The sequence below is a fragment of the Cottoperca gobio genome, chromosome 12, assembly GCF_900634415.1.
Source record: "Cottoperca gobio chromosome 12, fCotGob3.1, whole genome shotgun sequence".
In the NCBI taxonomy this organism is placed as follows: domain Eukaryota; kingdom Metazoa; phylum Chordata; class Actinopteri; order Perciformes; family Bovichtidae; genus Cottoperca; species Cottoperca gobio.
The window spans coordinates 15,200,141-15,224,615 of record NC_041366.1 but is presented as its reverse complement, the minus strand read 5'-3'; the positions used below and the strand labels follow the sequence as shown (position 1 = coordinate 15,224,615).

At 41.4% G+C, this 24,475-nt stretch overlaps 2 protein-coding genes across 6 annotated transcripts in view; one reads left to right on the top strand and one right to left on the bottom strand.

The window, feature by feature from the left end:
* The window catches only part of bmpr1bb (bone morphogenetic protein receptor, type IBb), a 49,006-nt gene extending 38,865 nt beyond the window's left edge, over positions 1-10,141 (top strand). For both annotated transcript variants that reach the window (XM_029444225.1, XM_029444224.1), the window contains 10 exons: positions 4,299-4,458; positions 4,765-4,867; positions 5,192-5,294; positions 6,660-6,756; positions 6,842-6,986; positions 7,458-7,650; positions 7,801-8,098; positions 8,188-8,363; positions 8,461-8,591; positions 9,059-10,141. In XM_029444225.1, the coding sequence (XP_029300085.1) occupies positions 4,304-4,458; positions 4,765-4,867; positions 5,192-5,294; positions 6,660-6,756; positions 6,842-6,986; positions 7,458-7,650; positions 7,801-8,098; positions 8,188-8,363; positions 8,461-8,591; positions 9,059-9,184 (1,527 nt within the window). In that variant the 5' untranslated portion in view covers positions 4,299-4,303 and the 3' untranslated portion in view covers positions 9,185-10,141. The remainder of the gene's footprint in view (positions 1-4,298; positions 4,459-4,764; positions 4,868-5,191; positions 5,295-6,659; positions 6,757-6,841; positions 6,987-7,457; positions 7,651-7,800; positions 8,099-8,187; positions 8,364-8,460; positions 8,592-9,058) is intronic.
* A 1,791-nt stretch (positions 10,142-11,932) lies between these two features.
* Positions 11,933-24,475, bottom strand: part of unc5cb (unc-5 netrin receptor Cb) — a 105,608-nt gene continuing 93,065 nt past the window's right edge. For 3 of the 4 annotated variants that reach the window (XM_029444219.1, XM_029444220.1, XM_029444223.1), the window contains 8 exons: positions 22,878-23,240; positions 20,126-20,213; positions 19,794-19,965; positions 15,408-15,641; positions 14,586-14,735; positions 14,334-14,498; positions 13,316-13,494; positions 11,933-12,105 (listed from right to left, as the gene is read on the bottom strand). In XM_029444219.1, the coding sequence (XP_029300079.1) occupies positions 11,946-12,105; positions 13,316-13,494; positions 14,334-14,498; positions 14,586-14,735; positions 15,408-15,641; positions 19,794-19,965; positions 20,126-20,213; positions 22,878-23,240 (1,511 nt within the window). In that variant the 3' untranslated portion in view covers positions 11,933-11,945. Of the gene's footprint in view, positions 12,106-12,150; positions 12,732-13,315; positions 13,495-14,333; positions 14,499-14,585; positions 14,736-15,407; positions 15,642-19,793; positions 19,966-20,125; positions 20,214-22,877; positions 23,241-24,475 lie in introns of those variants that run through there. The other variant, XM_029444221.1, reaches the window with a different exon arrangement.

Here is a 24,475-nt window from a genome sequence, read left to right as displayed (position 1 = left end):
GGAATTAAATTCAGAGAATGATAGAGAACGTAGTGCACAACTGTACAGTCTCAAAGTCTCAAAGTCTCATTGCATATTCTCCTCCTGAATCATCACAGACTCGTGTTCTACAACAAGCTATTCTCAAAGTTCCTCCTTCTTTCAAAAATGTAACATACTTAATGCATTCTGTTTCTTTTGTGTCATACTTGTTACCGGACACTAATTATGTTTATGCTGCCAACTGCTTGCTTGGAAATAAAGTAGGGGATTTGCATCTTATAAAAAACACGTTTTGTTGTTTAAATCTGTAGATTATTAAACAAGTAAATGTAAAAACTTTACTTTACTTACCTTTACTTACAATTACTATCTGAATTAACTTTATGAAAGCAATAACTGGGAGACAAGTCCAACTACAGACCCTCAGTGAGAAATAGGATAAACATCTGGTGTGGAAATTTCAATGTTCCTTTGTATCATTAATATCATTATAGGAATGACACACAGTCATGCTACCTCTGTGACCACGGAAAACTTGACTGGGAGTGAAAGAGGAGGAGGAAGGAAGTGTCACAGACTACACTGGTAGTGTTCTCCAGATATGAAAAGAGATGACAAACATGGTCATGAAGACAGCACATGAACTGTCATCACTAATTCAGAAACATTTGGAAAAGCTGAAGCCAGTGCGGACGCTCCCGAAGATGTAGTGCCAGTGACGGGGACGAGCTGTGACTGAAGGGTTCTCACTATATGTTACTTCTGATTGCTTGAAGTGTGTGTGTGTGTGTGTGCGTGCGTGTGTGTGTGTGTGTGTGTGTGTGTGTGTGTGTGTGTGTGTGTGTGTGTGTGTGTGTTTGTGTGTACTACTCTGACTCATTTTGTGTGTCCAGTTTGAGGAACAGCCTGTGGAATGTGTGGGGGATGCAGATCACATTTCGGGGTGACCTTGAGTGTGCCCCGCATCTGACACAGCAAGTGTGTGTGTGTGTGTGTGTGTGTGTGTGTGTGTGTGTGTGTGTGTGTGTGTGTGTGTGTGTGTGTGAGACGGAGACAAAGAGAAAAAATTAACTGTGTGCAATTATATGTGTGAAAAACAATAGTCTACTTTGGTGCTTTAATAGTGATAATAAGTCTTTTATCTTATTTACCTAAATCTATTGAATTATGTTTGGAGTCTATTTACTTGCAGGTCCATCTTCTCAGTGTTACACATATGCCTGGGTGTTTTCTTTCCCCCCTATCAATGTGGTGCTTTAGTTAAGGAAGAAAAGCGCTATGCTAGTACTTGTGCTAAGCATAACAAAGATGGCCTCTCCCTTACTGTAAGACTCCTGCTGGCTTTACATCTTATAGCCTCTTTAATAGTCTGTTGAACACACAGTGACTCTGTAGTAAATCTGCTGTTATATACCAAGCATGACAAACTCTCCCCCCCCCCCCCCCCCCCCCCATACACACACACACACACACCCCTCTTTGAGAACAAGTCAGTCCTATGTTAACTAAAGTTCTGGAGAAATGACTACATGCTGTACATTTATAACATACATCCTCAGATAACTTAAATGTTCAAACTTAAGCCCCTCAAAGCAAGGGGGAAGTTGAGCTGCTCTGTCTTAGCTCACTCACTGCTTTTGTAATAGTTTTAATAAAACAGAGCTGATATGGACAGAATGTATCTGCAAGCCTGACAACTTCATGAAACATTCTTTTGCACACTTGCATAGCAGATGTGATAGACAAAACCAAGGCCACTGTGAGGGAGGACACCTCCACAAGCTTCCCTGCTGACAGAAACAGTAACACAGATCAGGTTGGAAGGACACAGAGTACCACTTAAAGAACAGCCAGTGTGTTTATACTGTACCACACTCCGATGCAGCCTTTTCATCACGTAGTCCTCTGGAGGATTCCTCATGTCCCCTTTTCCAATGGCTGGTTGGCTTTCAGGCTGCTGCGCTGCTGAGATCTGCTGTCACTTGTTATAGTGAAACCCATCCACGGTGTAAGGAACCTATTCTCGGTTCTTTGTTATGCAAACTAACTTTAAGATGTTCACTGCAGATGAATACCTGAGTAACATATCATATCAATATATCATACTATATTATGATATTTTTAATGCCATATTTTCATAGACTATATGAAATATGGACGTAGACTCCCTGACATCACCCATTGTGAAGTGGTGTGGGTGGCTCTGGCCATCGCCATCTTGGTATTTCTATACTTTTACTATAATGTTTTTCTCTAACATTTTCTTCTGGCATAATATGCTATGACATTTTTTTATCACATTTTTTGTTATATACTATACTGTGACTTTTCTTATGTTATTTTTTATAGCATACTACACTATGACTTTTTCATTATTTATTAATGACATACTATCGTATGACTTTATTTTCCGGCTTACTACACCATTACTTTTGTTTGGAGATGTTTATGGCATACTGTACTTTCAGAATCAGAATCAGAATCAGAATTTGGTTTATTGCCAAGCAGGTTTTCACATACAAGGAATTTGCTTTGGTGTGTAATGGTGCTAACATAAACACAGTAGGAGAAATACAAAATGTAATGACTTTCTTTATGACATTTTTCATGATATTTGTTATGACAATTGTTTTTGTCATACTACTCTTTGACTTTTTAATGATATTTTTATGGCATACTATACTATTTGGTTTTATGACTTTGTTTTGCCATACTATGCTAAAGACATGTTGTATTGCATACTGTACTGTAACTGATGTCTGATTTTTTCATGACTTTTCTTTTCGAGATATAATATATTATGACCTTTTTTTTATATTTTCTTTATGGCATGTTATTCTGTGACTTTCTTCAAATCTAAGGTTTTATGACATAAATATAAGAAAGTGCAGAACGAGAGAGAGAGAGAGACAGAGAGAGAGAGAGAGAGAGATATCCATCTAGTATGGCACTAGATCTCTCTGACCACAGAGGTCTTCAGGGACGAGCTCCTGTCTGAACTGGTTTTATTCTGCACTGATGAATTTATGCACCTTCAGTTACTTGATAGTGAGGGTAAAAAATGGTAAAAAATGGTGTACATTGTAATTATTATTATTAATAATAATAATAATAATAATAATTTCATAACTAAATGCTAAATCAGTAGATGTTAATTATTATTTATTTTGGGATATTTTAGCTAATTTGTTAATGTTTTTAAATTCAAGTTGGTTCTTAGTTTTTCCTTCATAATCAATATTTCAGTAAAGATATTTACTATTTTATAACTAAAGATGGAATTCACAACCTTGGAAATATTTCAGTTCAGTGGCAGCTGGAACACTTTCAAGGCTGAGTAAGTCCAGAGCAATAATATTTATCTTACTCCTGCTTTATGTGAATACAAATCTACCGTGTTACTGCACTTGGCTTGACTCCGTTTGGTTATTGTGGTTCATTGCATTTATTGCCTGCTGGAAATGTAATTCCTCCTCTCAGAAGATAAACACTAAATCATCCCATATATCCAATATCCAGTGTATACTTTGACAACAAATGAAGATGTATGTCAACTGTCCTGTGCTGTTTGGAGATTAATTCTGGGATGGAAATTATTGCTATTGAGCAGGAGGAGTGAATAAAAGGTAGAAGGAGTACACAAACTTACAGGAGCATTTGTGCATTTCTTTGGAGTGACAGTCATTTAACAGGTTTATTCAAACATTTTAAACGTGATTAGCAATTATTTTGCGATTAAACGCGACTGTTGATTTGAAAGATTGAATTTCTGGTAGAAAGAGATATTATAGTAATATTCTGCAGACTCACACATAGTGCAAAAGCACTGTGAACACAACGCATACTCGTACTTAATAAACAGGCACTTGTAGGCAGTAGGACATGCACGAGCGCACACACACACACACACACACACACACACACACACACACACACACACACACACACACAAAGACTTCTTTCTGATGAGGAGTGCTATTCTGGTTCCAGACTTCATGCAGGTACATTGAGTCCAGTCCAGAACAGCGGGGTTGCTTTTAGCAAGCACATGCTCACAAATTCTGTGGATTGCATTGCCATGGCAACAGTGCCAAGGCAGGCAAAACTATATAATTCAAAACACCCTCTGGAAATAAGCAGAAATGTTGTTTGGATCCTTTTGATTTATTCCGTCTTTAATTTTTTTCCTGAGGTACGTGTAATGACGTTTTACCCCTCTGGCTTTGCTGGAGCCAGAGGAGTGTCCAGATGTTTTAGTCTGCCGTGTTGCTAAGTCCAGTTTCTCTCTCTCTCTCTCTCTCTCTTTCTCTGTTCAGCCAACATGTTGGACTCGATGCTGCTGAAGAACGGGCAGAAGGGTGGATCGGAGCGAAGGGTGGAGGAGAGCAGCAGCACAGCCACAGTTTCGGCTCAGAACATGCTTTGGTGTCACTGCTCCCACCACTGCCCCGAAGACTCTGCCAACAATACTTGCATGTACGGTGAAACACACACAATACTATGTTCACGCACACTGTACAAATCACTCTCTCTTTAAGGCTATTCCAATTAAAAACCAAAGTAATTACCTGCTCATAAGTACAACAATGTTCACTTTATCTACATTCTTGAGACACTAATGACTTTATGATAAAATAGTATTATAGACAGTTAAGAGAAATAGATTTGAAACAGGATTTAGTCTCAATAATCACTTCCAATACTGGATTTCGATTAAAGTCGATGATGAAAAGACTCCTAGGCGATGCTTTCTCACATGCTGATTTATGTGCATTTTGGTAGGACGGATGGTTATTGCTTCACCATGGTGGAGGAGGAGGAGGGGGGTCTGGCGGTGGTCACTGCAGGTTGTTTGGGTCTTGCCGGCTTTGAGTTCCAGTGCAGAGTAAGTCAGCTGTGTGTGTGTGTGTGTTTGTATATGTGTGTATGTCTGCCTATTTCTGCAGTTGTCCCTGTATGTGTGTCCTTCTTCATGTGCCGCTTCACTTTACTCCACGCAGCTCTTTATGAGACCTATTTATATAGCTATATAAATTAAATGTATCATTATTATTATTATCATTTAAATCAGACTTGTCCAGCACTGCTATCTTTACATACAGTGAGAAAATAAGTAGGGCTGTAAATATTCACTCCTCTTTTGTCTTCATTAGTGTTATGTTATGTCTCTTACTGTTTGGATATGTGTGTTTGTGTGTGTGTGTGATAGGAGACGTGGAATGCACGTTCGAGGAGAGCTCTCGAGTGTTGCACAGATCAGGATTATTGCAACAGAGACTTGCATCCTACTCTTCCTCCACTCGTGACATCAGGTAAGAAACACAGGTTTTCACTCACTGAGATTCTGTCCCACTTGAGGGCCTTTTAGAATGGCCACTCATTCAGGCCACACTGGGTGGTGATGGGTAGTGACAGTTTAAACTGTTACAAACCACAGTGTGGTGCTGGAGTGAAGTGGCACATGCTGCTCCGGGGGGCACAGAGAGAGAGAGAGAGAGAGAGAGAGAGAGAGAGAGGGGCAGGTGAAACAGAGCCTGCAGCCTCGGCTTGTTCTCTCACCCTCTAATGAAAAGGACAGCCTCTCCCCAGGGCCTGCTTGAGTTTCTTGCCTCGGGACGGATGTGAGATATCTGTCCATCTGTTTCTCCGCAACACACCAACACACACACACACACGCACACATTCCTTCTCTCTCTCCTCTGTCACACATTACACTGTCACACAGCCTCACACACTTCGTTTTGACCTTCAAGCAAACAGCAACAAACTGATTTGGAAAGTCAGCTGGAGAGAAATAAATGACAATTAAACTTTCTTTTTCATAGTTTTGGCCATCATATCTATCAGCTATGATAACCCTGTACTGACTAAAGTAATCACTGAGATTTGAGAACATGGCAACATTGTGACACCGAAGCGAGAGAAAAAGCTGTCAGGTGATCAGATGGGTCGCAAACAAGGCAAGAGTTTAGCCAAAAAAGAAGCTGGGGTGCTTCTAAAATGTTGATAGTAATCACTTTTTGCAGAAGAAAACTATAAACAACTAACAACTTGTACTTTGTAATAATTTTACTGTTTCGCTTTCTCTTCCAAAACGCTTCGTCTAAAGCCAGAGACATTCTTTAACCGAACTTGCAGGGTGTTCATACAGCACCTTGCAATCTATGCAGTTTCTCTTTGTCTACTAGTGCTTCTTCTTGTGTGTGTGTGTGTGTGTGTGTGTGTGTGTGTGTGTGTGTGTGTGTGTGTGTGTGTGTGTGTGTGTGTGTGTGTGTGTGTGTGGTTCTGGGAACACCAGCAAGTATCCCCCTGTGTTCATGCGTCTGTGTTTGTGTGTGTCTGATTGACAGGAGCACTGCAGAAAGGCTAGAACCCCAGAGCTGCTTTAGGCCTCTGGGGTTTCTGTAGCGATGTCTGTGTGACAGCTGATCTGTGGGATTCAGGAAGGGGATGTGATCGATCACACGCTGCGAGAGAGATGGGGGGAGGAAGGGGGAAAAAGGATCTTGTCCCTGCCAGTGAACATTAGAGCGATGGTGGAGCTGATAACAGTGAACAAATGACTGTCACCACCTATTCATTACCTCCTCACTTGGGACACGATTATTCACATTCAGGGGTGGTGAGATAATAACAATGACATGAAAGTTATATGAATATGTCTCCTCATTTTTTAGATTACGTTGACAGCAGTATCCAGTACATGGCTCTGTTCATTTCAATCACAGTCTGCAGTATCATCCTTGGTCTCATCCTCGTCTTCTGCTACTTCCGGTAAGAATCTTGAAGACGTTTCACGCTTAATCATCACATTCACTGGCGTGCAGTTAGTAAACAGCGCTTCACCTTTCTGTGGCAGATATAAGCGGCAGGAGTCACGACCGCGCTACAGTATCGATCTGGAGCAGGAGGAGACATACATCCCCCCTGGGGAGTCCCTGAAGGACCTGATAGAGCATTCCCGCAGCATCGGGTCTGGCTCTGGGTCAGGACTCCCTCTACTGGTAAGAACAAATAAATGGCTTAACGTCATAAGCTCAGCCCTCATAGAACTGTAATAAATGTCTGCATTGTCCTCACCTAAGGCTGTGTGATAGGGATACAATCTGTTGCATGCTGTTATTACATATTGAAAAAGAACACTCACTACATTATATTAGAAAATACATTACATTAAAACTATTCACACATGTAAAACTTCATTAACTATTGATGACAATTTATCTTGAATTCTTTATTTGATTATTACATTACTTTTGCACATTGAGACAGAAGGCCCACACAACATACAGTGTTCATTTTCAGTGCCTTCCATGATCAGCGCAACTAATACCAAAAAGCAACAGGAAAGAAAGTTAACCACAATTCAAAAGGTGACTCTAATAATGAACTTCCAATCATCTATACTTCTGTGAAGACGTAAAAAGAGAAATTGCATAATAAATAACACTTTTATTCCAATAACCTGTTGCCAGGTACAGCGCACCATCGCCAAGCAGATTCAGATGGTGAAGCAGATTGGAAAAGGGCGATACGGAGAGGTCTGGATGGGCAAGTGGAGAGGAGAGAGAGTGGCTGTTAAAGTCTTCTTTACCACAGAAGAAGACAGCTGGTTCAGAGAGACTGAAATATATCAGACCTTCCTGATGAGACATGACAATATACTAGGTAAGGTGAAAAATAAGGACTGAATTAAGTGTTGGTGTGTGTGTGTGTTAAGAGGAGTGTTTAAATGAAGGTACAAGTCATGAAATGTTCCTAATTTGTGTTATTTTCTATGCGCGCACATTTGTCATTCCTGTCCCTTCTTTCCCCCAGGATTCATAGCGGCAGATATTAAAGGAACCGGCTCCTGGACTCAGCTCTACCTAATTACAGACTACCATGAGAATGGATCTTTATACGACTACCTCAAGTCCAACACCTTAGACGTCAAGGCTCTGCTGAAACTGGCCTACTCGTCCATATCAGGCCTCTGTCACCTGCACACCGAGATCTATGGCACACAGGGCAAACCGGCCATCGCACACAGAGACCTGAAGAGTAAAAACATCTTGGTAAAAAAGAACGGGTTCTGCTGTATAGCAGACCTTGGACTGGCTGTCAAGTTCAACAGGTACAACATATATTTTGGACAGTTTTGGAATATCTTGGACATTTCCTGAACAATCTGTATTTAATTGCTGTCTCTCCTCCGTCTCTTAGTGGCACCAATGAGGTGGATATTCCTCCCAACCTGAGAGTTGGTACGAAGCGCTACATGCCGCCTGAAGTTTTGGAAGAAACCCTGAACAGGACCTACTTCCAGTCTTTTATAATGGCTGACATGTATAGTTTCGGCCTCATCGTTTGGGAGATGGCCCGACGTTGCATCTCTGGAGGTCAGGGGAATTATTTGTAATTATTTAAACATGATCTATACATACATGTTGTCTTAATGATTGTACTGATCCCCACATATGTTTGTTTTTCCTGAAGGCATCGTGGAGGAGTATCAGCTGCCCTATCATGACCTTGTGCCCACTGATCCGTCCTATGAGGACATGATAGAAGTCGTCTGCATTAAGAAACAAAGACCTTCATTTGCTAATCGCTGGACCAGCGACGAGGTATTCTAAACCTCTTTCTATACCACTTTTGAACAATGCATATTCTTTACAAGTCGTTCAAAAGTTGTAATGGCTTCATTAATGTTCAGTAAATTATTTATACATGTTTTATAGAGCAGTAATAAGTCATTAAAAAGAACTACTTGGTACGAACGCCAGGTTGGAAAAAGTCTATTTGGTTGGTATGTATTCTCCTCCACATTTATAACTGCAGAGCAGGCGGCTTATTAGAAAGCGAGTGAGTCATGGGTTTCTCACATAATAAAAAGCCATCAGTTCTGCAGTTATAAATGGTAATAAGTGTTCTTTAAATTCATTGAAGTGGTCTGACTATTTAAAGAGCGAGATGAAAGACAAATGTTGGTCTTAAAACGTCTTAACTAATTATTGTCAAAACAATCTATTTATCACAACCTCTTTAAAAGTAATGTCTTCATGGTTATGTAAATGTCTTGGGTTTTTTTCAGTGTCTACGGCAGATGGGAAAACTGATGTCCGAGTGCTGGGCTCACAACCCGGCCTCTCGCCTCACAGCCCTGAGGGTGAAGAAGACCCTGGCGAAGATGTTAGAGACCCAAGACGTCAAACTGTGACAGAGAGTCAAGAGAGATGCTCTCATCGCTAGAGACTTGTCACTGCCACTGGCTCAGCGCCACTTACACTGGCCAATCGAAGGAAAGAGAGAAGAAAAAAAAAAAAGAGGCCGTGAACGATGGGACAAAGGAAACTGACGGCGAGGATGAGCGATGAACGGTCGACAGGGAGCCAGAACAATGAGAGGCAAAAGATTTATTATGTAAGGGAGATATGCCCTCCCATTGTCTGAGCCACCTCTGCCTCACACCAAGTGTTCAGGTTGTGCTTTCTGTGAAAGCTGAGTGGTTGTTGGGTCCACACTGTCCAGGTGGGCAGCAGAGGAGCACTAACATCCCTCTGATTCATTCTAAACAGAGGAAGCTCTTGCCCTGCCCTTCTAAAGCCATATAGCAGTATTCTATGTGCAGTCTTTTGTACTGTTCCAGCTGCCTTTGTGTTTCTTTTTTTTTTATTCAGTCACTGTCAACTCCATCCATAGTGACGGTCATCTATCCAAAGAAAAACATTCATGCTCACTGACTTCATTGTCGATGATAGTATTATTTTTATTGTTTTGGAACAAAGCCGAGTAAGACTAAATTAATGATAAAACATGTGTCCAGCAGAAAAAAGATTTTTCTATATAATATTCCTATGTACATTTAAAAAAATGTATTTCAATATTAAAATAAGACCTCTGAGTAAAACACTTTGTCATCGATGAATTTGTGAATTTTCTCGTTGTCTCTTCTTTCCACTCACAATTCATTTGTACATAATAGAGCTGAAATCTATTGATAATTATTGCCTTGCTGGATGATTAAAATGTGTTTTTGATGATTTATCTGTGTACAGAATATGTCCCGTCCACTCTACCACTATGGCATGTGCCTTATTTAATCTGTACATATGTGATTAATGAGAGTGAATGAGTGGATCTGGATTACATTCCCCAATAAAAACGACTAATGCGTCTCGAAGGCTCGTCTATTTAATGTCGAACGCTGCTGTAAGATTCATGTTATTAATCTCACAATGCAAACAAATGAGATCGTCATGCTCCGTTTTCAATGTTGCATATAAATATAATTTATTATTAGTCTTAAAAATTCTTTCTTACACTTTGTACAATAACTTGACAGGTGAAATGCAAGCAGTTGCGAGGAACATCATGAGCGGCAGAAACAGACAGGCTACATTCTCACTATACACAATAATAATCATGAAGCTGAAGAACAACTAGGGAATGCAAAAGGCTAGCCCACTGAGAATGTAAAGATTGTTTCAGAAGGATGCAGAGTTTGCATAGACGGCGTTACGAAAACTGGGACAACTGCCTTGAAAAAAAAAAAAAAAAATAGAATCAAGAACCAACCAATAACACTTGAACAGTCACAAGTGCTGCTGCATCAAAGGAATGTTGCTTTTAAAACTATTTTTTATGCACACAGTCAGTGTCATCATAACATTGATGGCTTCTGACAATGTACAAACAGAAGTCGGGAGTTAAAATCTTCAAAAGTCACAGATTCAGAGTCATTCGGTTCTGAACACAAGCAATTACACTTTTTGAAAATGACGTTTGATATTTAGATGATCGCCCTTCCGTGTTAAATTTGACCTCATACACTGTACGTCAATTATTTGGTAAAAAGCAGTTGTATTCAGTTGCATTGGTCCTACAAAAATATACTTATTTGATTCCCTTTTTCTACAGTATCTACCTCTCCTCTCTGCCTGCATGGTCTCTTTAATGTGGATGACATCATCTTGAACAACATACAAATCATCCGCATCATTCATGAGTTTTATTCAGTTTGGGGAAATTGTCTTGATCACCCTCTATTTGAAAAAAGGTGATATACTGGTGTATTTAGCCAAATGACCCGATAATAAACATGCAAACAAAGTAAAGAAAAATCATAACCAAAGCAACTTATCAAAAAAATATTTTAAAGATCGATAAAACAAAAATCATGTAACATAAGAACACATAATTGAAAATCAATAATTATACATGACATGAATAAAAAGTATTAATAGTAGTTATGACAGCGACACTAAAGCTGTAATATGGTTACATCATTGATTTCCTTCTGTACATGTAAATGAGTCATTAATGCAAGAGTCCACCAGGAGGTGCTATGATACAGTCAAACATAATGGAACAGGAAACAAAATGTGAGGACACTGCAAAATATTCCATAACAGGCAGCATAAAATACAAAAAAAGATATGTATAAATAGGCATATTATTAAATACTATGTTATCACAGAACACATACGCATCCATGGAGTTGCTATGGAGAAAGGGAGCGATGCTTCCTCTGATCCAAGCCTTGCTCCTTTGACCTTTGATATCATCTCACTACTCAGACTGTTGTCTGTGGCAAGGACATCAGCCACACATCCGCACAGTCCATCCAAATAACCGGACAGCTGTTTCCAAGGAAACTAGAGCCAAAAATATCAAGTCGTTGTACCAGAAAAGAACAGCCAGACAGGAATGACAGAGGTTCTTGTTTACCCTCAGAGTTTTTACAACCTTTGTTGCCAAGGTTTAACTGGGTCATGGCTGCGTAGACCTAGCCGTTTCTTTTTTTCTTACTTCTCTGAGTGTGCACACACACACACCCACACACAGCATCTGTGAGTGTGTACGTGCGTTTGTCATTGTGATGCCAAATGACTCGCCTGCTTTTTTCGGCGTCCGCCTCTCTTATTTTATTTTGATGTCTTCTTCCTCCCTGGGATGTCACACTCCCTGGTGGGCAGATGTCAGTGTTCATTCACTAAAGGAACAAGGCTGTCATGGCGTCCCATCTCCTCCAGTACCTGGGCCAGGCGACCGAGGTTGCCGTCAGGAAAATGCTGGGCCTCCCACAAGTCCAGGATCACTCCCGTAGGACTGGATTTGGTGGCAAAGTAGTTAAGATACCTGCGTGAATGATTGTGGCAACACAAAGAGGGATGGGTAGGAAAAAAGAAGTATGTGGGTTTACTTGAATTAGAAGATAGGGCTTGGCTGCGGAGCTGAAATAGTTTGAAAAACATTGTTTAGGCGCTGCCAGCTGTACAGGTATCTTACAGCCAATCGGTTTAAAACTGCAAAACAGTGCTCATCTTTGTAGTTTTCAGTAAATTAAGTTTCTTGCCTCAAGCATAGCACAGAAAATAAATAAGATGAAAGTGGGGAGACGATGCACAAGACTCTCTTTACGTAATGAAATAAACACATTAAAATAACTCTCACAGCATTTCGGCTGGAAAATATATTTTATAAATTCTATTTTTGGTCATGGTCTCATGGAGTTTTTGATATTCAAAATAAACACACATAAATGCCTGGATTTATATGTGAAAAAAATGTAAATGGGAACTAATGAGCCCTATGGATACACTACACTCTGTATGCATCATCACTGTGAATGAGAGGCTGATTCAAGTCTCTCCCCTGTGCTTTCCTTCCTTCACCCGGCACTCTGTTCGTGGTCTCGTCAATCTGCAGCTGCTGCGTGTGATAAGGCCGCCCCGCTGAGCTGGAACCTTATAAATGAACACGCACTGTATCTCCATCACACACACACACACACACACACACACACACACACACACACACACACATCACACACACACACACACACACACACACACACACACACACACACACACACACACACACACACACACACACACACACACACACACACACACACACAGAAGACTATCAAAGAGTGTGAGGTTTTGAAAAAGAGAAGCGTCATTCTATCTTTGTCTCTCTCTGTCTGTCTCAGTTCAGTCAAACTCAATTAATATCAATTCAGCTGATGCTTATCAAAATGAGTCACATTCCCACAGAACAGTCAAAATCAAATAAAAACAGACGAGTTATCTACAGCTCTATTCCCTGTGTGATATCGTTGCCTGCTTCTAAGAAGAAGAAAAGAAGGATATGGCAGCACATCAACAACTTTTTGAAGAATAGGGAGTTGGTGCATATTTGTTTATTTCTAAAACATGTCAGTCTTATGCTTTCGTTTCCCCTTAAAAGGTCTGGTGACAGCGTGTTCTTGTGGCCAGACTGTGACCGCTAAGGGCCAAAGTCTCCCTCCTTTTGTCTCGCAGACAGCCCTGTTAGCCTTACCCACCTGTCAAGGTTAAGTTTGTGAGCTAACATCCTCCAGTCATTTCCCCTGGTCTGTGGTGCATCCAGACTGCCACACAACTTCTGTCGGATGGAGACGGGGATGCGGAAGGCTATGGGCCCCACCAGTGTGGTGATGTTACTGGCTGGGTCCAGCAGAGACGTGTCAATACTCTGGGAGTCCTGCAGAGAGAGAGAGAGAGAGAGAGAGAGAGAGAGAGAGAGAGAGAGAGAGAGAGAGAGAGAGAGAGAGAGAGTTGAAGGAGAGAGAGGTTGAAGGAGAGACACAGGATGTAGCGGTGGCATTTTTTCCAGCAAGTACATGATTTAATGCCACCTCACAAAACGAAACATGATGTAGCTCGAAATCAATTCGATGTATGAAAAGTGAAAATTATTCATTTTACTGTCATCCATTTATTGATGCGAGCTGAGTGATTTTCAAATATATTGCATCTGTGGGATTAAGTGCTGGAGGTCTGGCTACAGAAACCATAACAAGACCCAGAGACAAATGGAGCAAGGCCACGCAGGGACAGAGCTCTGCACTGCATGTACTGTAATTCATCTCATTACGGAGCACAAAGCCTGAGTGCTCCGCCATCCCTCAAGCTCTATCCTCCTGGCCAGATGGCCTTTGTGAAACAAGTGCAGCACGACTAGAGAGTGATTATTCTCCCTCTGCTCTGCATTGGCCTGTCATAGGCGGTACTATATGAAGGCCGCGAGGTCGACAGTCCCCGTCTCCCACCCTGTCAGTCTTTGTGCACATTGCAGGGAAGAGGATTTGGCCGAGAGGGTCAATTCAGTCAAGTATCTCTCACAATAGAGAGGCAAGAAAGAGCAATTGTGTGGGAGGTAAATGCATTATCTCCATTATTACAATTAATTTCATGCATTTAAAATGTATTTATTTTTGGTGATGCATTGCTAGTATCTAAACAAGGAGGATCATTCGGGTATGCTGTTATAAATCAAAAGGCTAAACATTTAGGCTATATTTCCACATGTTGAAACCCTACCTCTGACAGTTTAGTGTCCAGCTGAAAGATCTGTCCTTCTCCCTCCACCTGGCGCACACATATCTTACAGGCCAGGTCCACAGTGTTGGAACAGAACCGCTCCAAGGTGAAGCAACAGTGGAGGTTCCTCTGTGAGCCGCTCCACACTTGCTGAAAGGAAAGCTCCTGCAGAGAAGAGGGGTAGAAGATTTACTCAGCTGTCAGAGAAGCTTGTGGACGTCCTTTTTTTTGTATGACAGGGTGTATGTTTACCTGGTACTTGGCTAGTAGTTTGCTCTTCCACAAAGTGTGGGGGACATCGTGGATGGAAAGTCTCAGGTTGTGGGTGCTGTCTTTAAAGTTGAGAGTCTTTGGTTCGTCCAACAACTTCCCTCCCATTTGCTTCTCCATCTGTAGGACTTCCTGAAAACACAAAGACACACTTGTTAAGTATATGAAATCATGTATCTCAAAACAAATGCGTCTACTATTGTGCTACAGCAGTTTCTTTGCTCTAATGTAAAACTACAAGTTACAATATGTTTATACTTTATTCATCACTTTCCCTCGGGGACTTTATGAAGCTGAATCTGGACCTGCCATCTGAAACCAACTTCAATGTCCTTGCAGCAGGATCACTATCACTTCTCATTACCCATTCCCAAACTTAATAACCGTGTTTAATATCCCCGCTCAGTATAATAATCTGTCCTTATCTTTCCTGCGTGTAGGTAGATGAGGTATTAAACAGGAGGAGACAACAGCAGAGTAGAGGGATAAAGGTGGCTTATTCTGTGTTGGCGTAGCAGCAATATCTTTTCTAGGACTAGGGAGCGGCAACGCTTTTCAAATGCAAGCGCTTGTCTCCCCTTATTGTGACACACCGACACAAAGATTTCTCATTCTACCTCCCACAGCTCATCTGCTGGCTACACACACACACACACACACACACACACACACACACACACACACACACACACACACACACACAGAGCAATGACATGCTCACAAACACATTTAATTTCTTCAGCATAACCTTTTGCAAACACAGAGCCAAAAGAACTCACGACCTGCGACCTGCCGTATATTTACCTTGAATGCGTCCTGTGTGTCGTCCAGGCAGTAGACTCTGATGTGATACTCCATGGCGGGGCAGGTGACAGGGCCGAAAATGGCTAGTTTGAGGCGCTTGGTGGTTGCAGCGCTGAGAGATTGGCCCACTAGGCAGGAGGTGCCCAGTGTCTCTGTCAGGATATGGCAGGCCTCGTCATCCATTTGGATATAGCACGGCGTGGTGAAATTTTCTTCTCCCACCACCACCACATCCTACATGAGGACAGAAAGAAAGAAAAAGTGACAAAAGTGTGGGAGATAATAAGCTAAAAAAAAAAAAATAGTCAAGGGTTTCATAATTGTGTTACATGTGGTAGAATGGGAAAAAAAATAGCATTAAATAAAAAGGAGAAGGATGAGAACAAAGGGAGTGTTTCTAATGCTGTCACCTTCAAGTTTTCTTTTCTTGGAAAATAAGTACAGCCATTAATTGCGAGAGAAAAATGTCACTGTTGCTTTTTCATCTCCAAGACACATTATGAAACTCATGTTCTTTGACATCTAATTAAATTGTTTTTCTTTTTTTTTATTCCTAGAAATTAGATTATTCATTCTGAAGCACTTTACAATACTTTTTATATTTATTCCCTATTAAATGGAGATAATTAGGCACAGCAATCTCAATTTGTAGTATTATTTAATCAGAGAGTCATTTGAACAATCCCTTACATTTTCTAAATAATGCCCAGTTCACCAATATGCATAGCAAATACATCAAATACACCGCAGTCACAGCTTGTTCCCTAATTTACATGTTTTGGAAGTGAGCAGAATGTAAGTTTATTCAGCTTATGTTTTGGTGACTAAAGTGATCTAATGTGTTAGTAACAACAGCGTAATTATTAAATTGTTCGGGGGGGGGAAATCATTATCAATACCATAACACTCTAAATTGAACCTTTCCCTTGTATGACATGCGTTTGTTGTGACACAGAGATGAGAAGAACTGTCTAAACAGAAAATTTGGTTAAAAATCGAAACTGAATTAAAATGAAAATATAAGGGAGAAAGTGTAACTATGGGTCATGACCTTATCGCATAAACTGTGTCCTTAAAGTATTACACGTAGCAAGTGTGTAATACTAATGTCTGACACCGTGCCATAGTGTGTGTGAGGTAATAGAAGATTGAGTATCCGGACCATTTGTAGTTGGCCCCTGTAAAGCCACTAATGCCTGGACATATTTCACTTTCATTAGGACCGTCCAGTCTGAGGAGTGTGAGTCTCTCTCTCTCTCTCTCTCAGAGAGATTTGTTCTCTGCAAGGGGGAGAGGGGAGAAGAAAGAGAAAGGAAAGCGAGGAGGAGAGAAACTCAGAGGAGGAGAGAGGAACGCAAGAGCGCGGGAAGACGAGGGCGACGAGCAGAGAACGGAAAGCTTCGAGGGGCAGAGGAGAAAAGGAGGAGGCGTAGGAGAGCGAAAAGCGAGCGAACGAGAGCCCAGCTGAGGAACTCGCGAGAGCGGCGACCCCCGGCGCGAGACTTTCCGCAGCTCGAGCGAAACACAGCTCGCTCGCTCGCGTTCTCTCTTCCACGTTCTCTCTCTCGATCTATCCTCTCCCCTTCGATCCCTCTCTCTCTCCTCTCGCTCCTCTCTCTCTCTCTCTCCTCTCTCTCTCTCTCCCTCTCCCCCTCCCTCTCTAATCCGAACACCCCTTTAAGCAGCACATTGGCATTAATTCAGCCTATTATGAGAGACAGAAGAGGAATTACAGTATTTTATTGTGAGTTAGGCCGTTTAACAGCAGTATTATGGCTGATCATTAGACTCTTTAACTGCTCCTGGGGGACGGCACTGGGGCTCCTTATTGGGGGATAATTAGAACACACAGTGGAAAAGTAGGCTTTTGCTGGCGCAAACAATCAAACATGTAAACAAACACACATATTCACACAGCATAATTTATTCACACATTTTTGACTGCATTTATCATCAGAGATTTTTTCTTTTTTCTTCTCTGAGGCGTGGGAGGATAAATCTTTGTAGGAGTTACTGAAGCAGAAAGCCCCTCATGTTGCTCATTATATGACCTGCTGTCTTCATTATCATCACAACACCGCGCTCCCTCAACGGCACACTGTGTGTGCTTTGACGGGGGACGGGTGCTGCATCCTGGTTGCCAATAGAACTGATTATTCTCTCTAGGTGGTGATGACGAGATATATATACCGGTATATATATATATATATATATATATAAAAATAAATATCCGGGAATTACTTCTTCAGAGGAGCTCATCTCTTCTACTGCGGTGATGAATACACATTTTGACAGAGCATGTCATATAAAGCAATATTTCACACATGCAGCATGGAGGCTGGTCTCAGTGGGAAGACAAGCTCATATGGAGGAAGCTGCAGTCGCCTTTGATATTACCATCTGCATTTCAGGCAGGTCAGAGATGTAATCAATAGTAAGCGTGTAATCACCACGGGGGGACGAGGGGGGCGCGTACCTTCCAATATATGATATATGGATATTTGTCCTCCCCAATATTTGCAATGACCATCCTCATCAGATCCTCACACAAGCTGAAAGAAAAGCTATTTGTTCCCCTCAATATTCAGAGTTAAAACTTACTGCAACACTGAACTCCTGCTTCGTGTTGCTGTAAATGTCTGTATGTGCTGTATCACGAGCGTATATACCAAAACTTTTTGGTGCGTCTGTATCCTGATGTGTTCACGCTGTGACCTAAAGCGTCAAACTTCTTAAACACGTGTACCGGGTGTGCATTTTCTCTGAGGCATGGTGCTAATTGCCTGGTGTACTTTGTTCTATGTTTTACTGAACATCCAACATGTAGCTGCTGGTTAAAGAGAAATAAATAGCGTTTGATTGTTTCTACAAAACAAGATCTGATACAGACTTTGTTCCAGGTGCGTGCACAGAACAGAAGCCGGAGTGACTGGGGAGACAATTGCTTACTTCCAGATTGCATCAGACTCTGTGTACATACACACACACACATACTTTGTCCCCCCCCCCCCCCAAATGTCACATTTGATCAATAGTTATTCCTCTTTAAAGAAAATACTCAGTTTTCACTGAGCTTTATTGGCTGCCCCCCGAGTAATTCATCAATGTCACAAAGGCATGTGGGGCCAGTCTGGCAGTTTTTCTCTCTTCCATAAGTCATATCATCACATCAGCAGTGGAGATTGTGCAAAGACTGTCTGATAGAGATGTTAATTCAAGCTACGACTCAATAATGAGCTGACAGAGGGCCGTATATTAGATATAGGCTGGTGATAAGTAGTAGGATTTTCAATATGTGACTGGCGTGTACAGTATGCCTGCATAGACCTCCAAGTAGTGCTTCAACAAGTTCCTAAATACCCTCCCCCGAGAGCAGTGCCCTTTTTGAATTTATATCGTATTACTTTAGGCCATAAAATCCAAATTCTTAAGAAAATAAAATATGTTTGTGTTACTGCTTTTCATTCAGCTCGTGTTGAGCCCTGATTATGGTTTGGTTTTATATTTTAAGCAGCTACTTAAAAAAGGTCTCAGCACACTCCTGCCTGTGAGAGTTCATTAAAAACCCCATGGAAGGAAAGCTTACTGAGATATGCTCTCTAAGCAGGAACCTAAGGCGTTAATAACTGTCTACAACAAGGTCCGTCGTATCATTATCTCAGGTGTCCTACTGATTTTTGGGGAGAGATGAAAACTGGACTTTTTCTAATCATTTTAAAGCAGTTATAGTGACGAGGGTGGAAACGTGGTTTCTCTACAAATAATCTTTTTTGTGGTAATTGTACCGTTTCTGTGTGTAGGTGTGTGTGTGTGTGTGTGTGTGTGTGATAGAGAGAGAAAGTGAGGAAGAGAAGGAGAGAGGGGGATAGGTAGAACACATTTACACTGCTGCCCTCAGCCACCCGACTTCTCATCCTCAGCACTGTTAATGATGGAGCCTGCAGGCACAGGGCTTCCAAAAACACACGCACACACAAATAGTCATTCATAAAAGGTACAAGATAATAGTCTGGGGAGGGGGGGGGGGGGGGGGCGGCAGAACAGTCCCAGCCTGTTCCCTGCTATCAGAGGTTTACTATTTCAGCACCTGGCTGCAACAGGGGTTTCCTCCGAGTGCTGAGCTGCACAAACAAAGCAGTGGTAGATCCCCTTCCCCTCCCCTATGCCATCTATCATCCCATGCCACTTCATCATTTTGTTTTTCCTTTTCCTTCTCTCTCTTTGCTCTATCAAATTTTGAGTGTGAAGATTATTTAATTAATAAATCACACCTGTGAATCTTATTTTAGAAGACAAACATATAATTGTAATACTTCACATGACTACCCATATGCACATTTTCAAACTTGGAACCAGGGCGATAGACCATTTCGTCACACATCTCACCTCCCAGTGGCTTTGCGGAGACTGGCTCTTGAGCTGGATCAGCCAATCCTGTTGGCCGTCGAACACGGCACAGTGGTGCATGGTTATGATGAGGGGCCGAGTCAACAAGGCCCCAGGGGGCCCACAGCTCACCACAGGGCTAAGCACCGTTTGGCCATCCTCCACCGAGGGCCTGGAGGTGCACAGAGAAAAACACACAAAACAAAACACGCACACGTACAAATGCTGTTTAGTGGCGATGTGACAGCGGTCTCGGTGTATGTGTGACAGGGCGGAGTTGACAGGGGTAAACACAGCTCTGGGGAATTGATGTGGCAGGCGGCACTGCGTACCTCATGTTGTCCTTCCTCTGAACTGTCACATACATCTCATACACTCTGCCCTGAGGAATGGCCCCTGCTGGAATGAGCAGGCTCACTCCTGGGGAGCACAAAAAACAGAAAGACACACATATATAAGAGTTGGGAGTTGTCAGGTAGAGTATTTACAACTATTTGTGCTGCCATCTGCTAACATGCGCAAGCAGGACCGCGGAGGAAATCATAGGCAGTGACATTGAACTCATCCTACAAACGCCGGGAGGTTAATCAACAGGTCTCTTAGTTGGTCACTTCCATTCTTGCACTTTTATATCTTAAGTGGATTGACTCTATTGTTTATTCTGTCTCAGTCTCAATTGATCAAATGTGTCTTATTATAAGTATTATATAATCTTATTGTGTATGTTATTCTATTGTTTTTACTGTGGACTTTATGGTGTTCTCATGTCTGGACCAAAATAAATGCCCCCAGGTGTTATATGAAGTTGATCTGAATCTGAATCAATGCTTGTCATGTTTGTGTTTAATAGGTTTTCTATTTTTAGATCAAGTATTAAGTCAGTGAGAGCACAGACAGGGATATCGGACCAGCATAACAAATATATATATATATATATATATATATATTCGTATTACATATGTATATTTTCATAAAGAAATGAATGCTCGACCTTGTACATACAAAATGCACAAAACTATGAACCAATTAATAATTCATTATAATAGATACATCTGAATGCATTACAGTAGTACACCAGTAAAGATCAGTTAAAGCCCAAGTGAAAAGTGCTAATTATTTTTCCTAGAGAAGTATAGTAATAATCGCAATCCCCCTGAGTCCCGCCTATAAAAACGAAGGCACTTTATTGCCTACTCCTATGGCACCAGGAAATGGTGTGACATTTCATTTCTAAAATCAATGATCTCTCTTCTCTTCATAGCATTCTCATATTGCTTCAGCCAGCATGATTTACATTTTTCCATCTCAGATTGATTTGATATGATGTCCTTGCTGTCCGATGTGTTTTTTTAGGACTCTACCCCTCACATTCTCTCATGCACACACTCCTACACACACTTTCTCTCTCTCTCTCTCTCTCTCTCTCTCTCTCTCTCTCTCTCTCTCTCTCTCTCGCTCTCTCTCTCTCTCTCTCTCTCCCTCTCTGGAGGGTTTTCTCAGATAGCTCATTGATTTCCCATGTCCTTGTACTGAACTTTTCAAAAAGGTGACAGACAGTTTCTCTTGCTAGCTAGCAAGGCAATCACAAGTCTGCCACAGGGACGTCTCGCACACTGCCACTCTCCCTCACAGCAAAGCTTCAAAGAGATGGGAAATGCTTTTTAAGATGCAAAATACCAAACAGCCACACTGACGATGCCACAAAATATTTCATTACCCAGACACACGAACAGATCAAATATCAAATGTGCTCTTTCCTCTCCCTCTGCCTATGTAACATGATGAGGTGGCTGAGCACAACTAGCGGCTCAGAATATTTTTACAGGAATCAAAACGAAAAAAGAAAAAGTTAAGAAACTTGAGAAGTCGGTGTATCCTTTAATGTCTCCGCTAGTGTGTCTGTGCCTGTCAACATTCATCTGTGGCATGTTCCAAACAGCCCACATATGTCTGAAGTGAGGACAGCATGGATAATGTAAGCTGCCTGAAACACTATACCTCTACGTCAGTGCACTACTTCCAGTGCTCACACCTTAGGTATCCATCAACCCTTGTCATAACATGTGCAGTTAACACACCGATAGGTTGCATATGGTTACGCGTATTATTTCAAGGTCACATCTGTGTGTGTAAAGGTTATCCTGGTAAAGGTGATAGAGGCAGCTCAGCTCTCATACATCTGGAACACAATGTGTACTGTATTTCAGTCCAGTCTGGTAAGCATTTTCAAAGATTAACAACAGTCTCTTTAAATTAGATTATTATTCATCATTATTATTTCACCACGTGTGTGTGATTATTTGCTTTCTTGCAGAGAGCGGATGAGAGCGTCGATACCACTCACATCTATCCGCTTAATATTAAGCTACAGCTAGCAGCAGGTTAGCTTAGCTTAGCAACACAGGTGGAAACAGCTAGCCTGACTGTCTGAAGGTACGAATAATCTGGTTACCTGCACATCTAAAGCACACTGATTAACAATTTAATATCTTGTTTGTTTAATCTGCATAAAAATCAAATTGTTAAAATGACAAATTGCGGATTAAGGGGGATTTGCGTGCCGCGCGATGCTTGTGCCACACAGGCAGCGCAGGTACCAGGACTACTGCGCTAAACCAAGAAATAGTCAAGAAAATAGTTGTGTTACAACTTCATGGAATCTTTAAGGGGAAACATTTTGTGGCAAAGAACATCATCATCTATTAAAGAATGGCCCCACAGAGGGGAGAGCTGATGGATGATCTCGTCTATCAGGCTATACCGTACTGTCGAGTTCATTCTTCCAGGGTGAAAATATGTGCACACCCACACATATTCACATTCACATACACACAAATGGAGGTCCTTTTACTAAATGCTGATGAGAGGAAGAGCTCCAGCTCCACCCAAAACAGACACAAGACAGATAATGAGTTTTTGGATTAACTATGAATTTGCTAGAACTTGCAGATCAGTCATTCAACACCGAGAGCTAATAGATTCCTTTATTATACTAGCTTTATGATTAGGCAACTGGTTAAACATATGAATATGTACTGAATCACAAATGTGAAAACAATTTCCCCTCAATGTGTGTGACATTACCTGAGTTGGGCACAATGAGGTGTCCCCCCTGAGAGCTGAAGGAGCCCAGTGCGGAGCAGGACGGATCCCTGGTGCGGAGCAACGTCTGGGTCTGCGTGCGACGGCCCATCGTGCAGTCACTGTTGTCCAGGAGGCAGTGCGGTAGCTTAGGTGACAATTTAGACGAAAATTCCCCTCCCAGGTCATCCTGTGGAGTCACTAAGCCTGAGGAGTTGTACACCTTAATCTTCAGGTTGGGAAGAGGGTCCAGAAGAGGGGAATTGGTCATGGGGATTTTGTCAGCCACATCATGGAGGGCGTAGACGGGCCCGCGGTACATGGCAGCCGCTGAAGTCAGGTCAGGGGGTGCTGTGAGGAGATCGGCTGGAAATGAAAAGGAAGCGACATCAGTCTAGCAGAGTTAATGTCTTAAGAGAAGTTAGACTCTTTGCAACTGTGAGAACTGGTAAGAAACTCATTTAAAAGCAAAATAACCACGAGGTAATGAAGTGTTAACAGCAATCAGCAAGACTGCTGCCTGGCTTTACTCAGTTGTCTTTCATTCATTAGGGAAGTCCACTTCACCACCAAGGAACATTACTCAGTCAGAGAAGTTATAAGCGCAGCTGTGATTCATGAGTAACAGATGGCATCACTAACGCTCAGTTTACCCTGTGTAGGTACAAGTATGAATGTTCAAAAGCTGGGCTGAGTGGGTGGAGCAATGGGAGTGGGACCTCTCTGTGAAACCTCTGTTTTCACTAAACACTAAGTTTGTACATGATAAAGATGTCAATGTAAGTCACAAAAAAGTGTTCAAATAAGTCAAGAGATGGCCAGAATAATGATTTATCTGTAGTAGTACAGTAGTTGTATTATTACTAATGCTTTATACAACATTACTGTGTATATAAGTGTAAGTGTGGCTATAAGATGCATTAATGTAGTATTTTATTTATGTCTCAAGCCTGCAAAAGTTAAAAGAAAACTTAAGTTACAGCGTAGGCCAATCTGTTGAGATGAACACTAGTTAAGAAAAGGCTTAAAATATATAAACTCATTGTATTTTGCTGACATCGTGAGTCAGTACGGACATACAGACTGGTTTTGATTTGTTTATCTATCACCATCAGATCCCGTCTTCAGACATCTACTGATTTGGACAGCCAGAGGCTAACGTCAATATAATTATTACATATATTTATAAACACATATAAACTAATTATTAAATAAATATTTTATAAAACTATTCAATAAAAGGAACATGTGATGCATTTGAAGTAAGGGAGAAAAATTACAAGTATTACACAGGGATGTATCAATAACAATTAATATCAATCTTTAAATACATTAATTGTTCGACTAAACTGTGGTTCAACTGAAGAATTATGGTTAATAAAAAAGAAATTGGGTGTGCCTGGTGCTTGCAAATGTGTCTTGATTGGTTCAGTGCGGGGTTATCTTTAATGTGTGTCTCACACTGACAGTGAAAACAACAGAAAGAGCACAAAATCTTCATTTCCTGTTGCTGTTGTTTTCCATAAAGCCTCAGCCTGGCTACTTACAACATAATGTCTCTGATCTGTCTGGTTACCTGCTATCTTTTTTCTGTCCAGCTC